Below are 5209 nucleotides of genomic sequence, written 5' to 3' on the forward strand. Positions count from 1 at the left end.
AGATAGCAAAGGAGAAATATCTGGAGGTTTCTTTCTGTCTGTATGGGGTGATAAATTCAGGTGACCACAAGTTAGGAGTTCAGGAAGTGATAAGGCACAAAGAGCTAATCTGCATCTGACATGCAGAGCTGAGCACTTGATTTGATCATCACACACTGTATACACCCCGAGATTTGCTCCATGTTTGGTTTGGATACCTCTTACTTCCTGCATGCAACTTGGCTCACAATTTCAAGAAATTCATTGTGCATTTGAATTTCCTGCTCAGATTTCATGGCAGATTGGAAGAACCTTGGTACATCAGTGTTACATTCAGTGGCTTTTGCACTTCGTCTGGGCAGGGTTTTTCACTTATCAGCTAGTCCAAGCCCATGTCTGACAATATAAGTATTTGTTGGCTGAACTGAAGGAAGGAAAATAGGCCACTTGCCACATTTGAGGAGACTTTCCTCTCACATCCAAAGACTAAGGATAACGGCGTAAAATTTACTTCTGTCATGGTCAGGGTCCCTTTGGTTGCAAGAAAGAGAAATCCACTCCCGCAAGCTTAAGTAACAGGGGATATGTCATGAGGATTAAGGGAATCTCACATAATCCAGATGTAGGAGCTTGAAGGAAATGGAAAGTCAACTGTCACCCCCTCCACTATGATTTTATCTTGGTGTAATTTAATTTTCTCTTCCTATGGATAGATGCGGTGCCCATACATTGGCTTATACCTGATCCATTGTGGTGGCTCCAAAGTGGAGCTTCATTCTCCAATTTTAGATCAGCTTCCACTACTCATCTTCCTGCACCTGACTTCTTCAGTTCTGTTTTTCTTATTTCAAATTAAAAGAGAGAGAGAGAGGTGGCCAGCTCAGCACTGCTGAGATTAATGGCTTTAACAGCAGCTGTCTCTTTCTTTCCAGTCAACTGAAGCAGGTGGGCAGGGTCATGTGCCTCCTAGTGTTGTTCATCATTCTGGGCATGGGCTGGAGCAGGTTCCACAAGAGGGCAGGAGGAGCAAAGAAGCAACGGGCCTGCTGATTCACTGCCAAACATAATGACGTCTTCACTAAAACTAAAGGCTTACATTACATTGGAGATTATCTCCCATGGTCTGCCTGGTGTAACTATTCCTGAAGAAAGTTAGACTAAAGCAACAAAGTGAAAAAGATAAGAGATTGAGATGTGCATGAACCTTGGCCGTGGCTACTTTTGGTCTCCCAATTTCCTCCAGTTGGCTGGGGTGGAGGGAAATTTCCAACTAGCGTGCCTCTCTCTGGCTGGCTGGTTAACTCTACACCTCCAAACCAAAACTGTGTCCTCAGATGAGGGCAAACCTATTCCTGTGTACCCAGAGAAGGCAGGACCAATAAAACTAAAGCCTGCAGCTCCTCTGGGTCATCTTGTCTACATTAGGGGCTTTCATCTGTGTTGTGAGTAGTAAATGAAGACTCAGTATTAAGTCAACTTAAAAATAATGTAATAAATACTTTTCATTTAAATGTGGAACAGTTGTAAGTGATCCCACTGACCAGTAACATCCTTTGACATGATATTTGTTATTGTGCAATCACAGATTTTGAATAGCCTAAGGGCCCACCTTTCTTTTAGTGCCCCCAGGGGAAATAAAAAAAGCAAATCTTACCATGGCGTGTTTAATACTGGTCAATTTTGTTGTTTTATCTTGGTTTTACATTTTTATCTTATTTCTACACCATTTTAAAGGTTTTCTTTGTTTCATAGTATTATTTTTGCCACCGTGTGTCTATTTTCTGAAGACATGGTATTGAATGAGCTTTTAGGCTCATGTTGATTAACTTATCTATTTTCCTCTGCAGGAAGCAGCCATAAGTTGCTGGGTCCAGTTCAGCGATGGCTCAGTTACACCCTTAGATATTTATGATGAGAAAGACTTCTCCTTGATGGCCACATCCTTGGATGAGAAGGTGGTCTCTATCCACCAAGATCCCAAGTTCAAGTGGCCTATAATCGCTGCTGAAACTGAAGGACAAGGTGCTCTGGTAAGGGTTGAAATGGTGATCAGTGAATCATGCCAGAAATCCAAGCGGAAGAGTGTGCTAGCTGTTGGAACGGCAAACATCAAAGTTAAATTTGGCCAAAACGATGCTAACCCCAACACCAGTGACAGCAGACACACTGGGGCAGGTGTTCACCTGGAAAATAATGTCAATGACAGAAGGCCCAAGAAACCTTTGCAAGAATGGGGGAGTCCAGAAGGACAGTACTACAGCAGTTCTTCCATGGGACTCATGGAAGGAAGAGGCACCACAACAGATAGGTCAACCTTCCAGAAGAAGAACAGCCAGGAAAGCCTTTTAGATGATGACAGCCATTTGCAGACCATGCCCGTTGACCTCACCAGCTTCCCAGCCCAGGTGGATCTCCCCAGCAGCAATGGGGAAATGGATGAGAATGACCTTATGCAGGCATCCAAAGGGCTGAGTGACTTGGAAATTGGGATGTACGCTTTGTTGGGTGTCTTCTGCCTGGCCATTTTGGTCTTCTTGATAAACTGTGTGACCTTTGCATTGAAGTACAGGCACAAACAGGTTCCCTTTGAAGAACAGGAAGGTATGAGTCACTCCCATGACTGGGTTGGGTTAAGCAACCGGACAGAACTGCTGGAGAATCACATTAACTTTGCATCCTCCCAAGATGAGCAAATCACCGCCATTGACAGGGGCATGGATTTTGAGGAGAGTAAATATCTCCTCAGCACAAACTCACAAAAAAGCATTAATGGGCAGCTGTTCAAACCTTCAGGACTCACAATCACTGATGGGAAAGATCAGAAAAGTGAGCCCCCAACATCCCCTACCTCAAAAAGGAAAAGAGTGAAATTTACCACCTTCACCACCATCTCCTCAGATGACCCGTGCCCCGCAGGGAACTCCATAGTGATGAGCAGTGAGGATGACATCAAGTGGGTCTGCCAGGATCTGGAAGCTGGGGACTGCAGAGAGCTACATGACTACATGGAAAGGTTACATGAAAATGTGTAAGCCAGATATCCACAGACATTTTTCCCACTCACCTTTCGGCCTTTAATTCTGGGATGTATGGCAATGGTGCACCTGGGGGAGAATGAAATGACGGGACAAGATAAGGATGACACTGTCCATAGAGCCCCAGAAAAGGACCCTGGCTCAGCTGGGAGGCCCTGAGTTGGCATCGATGCACACATTCCCAAGTACGATGTCTTGCTCAAAGTTCAGAGGTTTATCGTGCATGGCAAGATTTTTAAAACTTGGAACAAAAATGAATTCTCAATCATTGAGCTTCTGAGAGTTTCCAGGAAAGAGCAGTTTTTCTCTCTCTCTTTAATCAAAGCAATTTAGGTATTGCAAAATCCACATGGCTCCAATATCCAATATTGCAGACTATGGAAGAAAAGCAAGACTCAAGTTGGGCATCCATGGAACGATGGGAGCAAGTGTGGTGTTGGAACTAGAGCGGCATATCTCACTGTGAGTGTGTTCAGAGGCAGAGTCTGTGCCATGGTCAGCTCTAGGAGACATGATTGTGAGTTATTATCTCCCAAAGACTGAGCCAACGTCAGCCCGGGTTATTGACAGACCAAGGCAATTGCTGACAAGGACTGAAAGAGAACAAGTGGGCAAATAGGCCACAAAGATCTCTGTAACTACATGCCGAGAGCAAACAGATGCAAATCCTCTGAGCAATTCAGAGCATTCCTTTTCTGGTGAACTAAGGATCCTGGGCATAGAATTTCAATCAGGTTCAAAGAACCAGGCTCCTTTTAGCAAGTTCACTATGTCTAGATTGGTACCTCTCCACGACATTGCTATATTTCCAAAAGCTGTTGGTATCTGTGAGAGGAGCAGCAGAGGGCAGTTTCTAGTATTTCCTGAGTCTCTTTCTTTGTCCTGGGCTTTGTGTCAACTCCCAGGTGACCTTCCATAGAGAAGTCCCCACTGGGTATACTTTACACATGGTCCATCTTTGCAGAGGCTGATCTTTGGGGGCTAAGTGGTGTTTACCGTGAATTCAACACCAAGTGATGTACATTGCCCTCACTTTTCTAGAAAGAAGAGAGGGACATTCATGTCAAGTCTCCTGCCCAAGAATTTGCCCTCGAGGCTGTTGAGACAAGTCAGAGTGTCCATGTGGACTATGCAGGGTGTGCAGAGCTGGGACCCCGAGTGTATGGGAGGTGGGCCCCACGGGAAGCCTGGCCTCCCACCCGCAGAGTGTAAGCCTCTTCCTCGGAGACACTCTGTCTGAAGGCGGCCCTCTCTCTCTTTGTATTTTCACCTCTGTGTCATTTTCTCTCTCTCTCTGTTCTTTAGATCTCTCTTTTGTAATTTCTCTCTTTCTGTGTGTGTCTCTGTCTCTCTGAATCTGTCTCTCTGCTTCCTGTCTCTGAGAATGTCCTAAATGTCCCTGTGATTCTCTCTCTTTCTCTGGGTGTATGTGTCCCTTTCTCCTTTTCCTTCACTTCCTTTTTCCTCTTCCTCCTCCTCTTTTCTCCCTCTCCCTCCCCCTTCTCTCTCTCTTCCTACCTCTCTCTGTCTCTTTCCCTTGATAGAATTGGATTCTCCTTGGATAGTGCGTGCGTAAATTCCACCAATTTACCCTTTCAACCTTAGCACTCTCCCTGCCAACTGTGGTGCTATCAGTTTGCTCTGAGACTGAGATTCCTGCAGCCAGGAAGTCACCTGCAATTTATTTACCGTGTTTGGTTGGTGATTAAACTGCCACTCCTTTCCGATGACACTCTTTCACTTTCAGCCGACTCCTCCTTTTTCTTTCCATTCTTACCCATGTGAAGTTCCGTTTAATACCACAGCCACTGCCCACTCCCAAAATCATCTACGTGTAGAATGTACTGTAGATTGTAAGAATGTAATATATATTTATAAACTGACAGACTGTAAATATAAAGTTTGCACTCAGTGGTTTACGGCTGTCCTTTGTCTTTCTAACGGTGACCCCCTCCAAGGGGCTGGCAGCAATTGCAAATGGCTATCCAGAAAATACAAAAAAAAAGCTTTGGCTTTTGGTAAATGCAAATGCAGATTTAAGGATCCTGGCACAATCCAATTACACTCTTACATCGTGTAATACTCCTCTCTGCATCAAGGGGAGTTGACACATGATGACAAAGTGCATTGTGCTCTAAGTATCTCTCCTTCAGGACCTGAAAGGATTTGCAAATAAATCACATGTGCAATTCTCT

General features: G+C 44.7%; 1 protein-coding gene across 1 annotated transcript in view; it reads left to right on the forward strand.

The window, feature by feature from the left end:
• The window catches only part of TMEM132D (transmembrane protein 132D), a 12607-nt gene extending 7676 nt beyond the window's left edge, over nucleotides 1-4931 (forward strand). Inside the window, exon 4 of the mRNA XM_008593510.1 lies at nucleotides 1827-4931. Within this exon, the coding sequence (XP_008591732.1) occupies nucleotides 1827-3011 (1185 nt within the window). The 3' untranslated portion in view covers nucleotides 3012-4931. The remainder of the gene's footprint in view (nucleotides 1-1826) is intronic.
• The last annotated feature ends 278 nt before the right edge of the window (nucleotides 4932-5209 follow it).

The sequence above is a fragment of the Galeopterus variegatus genome, unplaced genomic scaffold, assembly GCF_000696425.1.
Source record: "Galeopterus variegatus unplaced genomic scaffold, G_variegatus-3.0.2 Scaffold9274, whole genome shotgun sequence".
Lineage (NCBI taxonomy): Eukaryota > Metazoa > Chordata > Mammalia > Dermoptera > Cynocephalidae > Galeopterus > Galeopterus variegatus.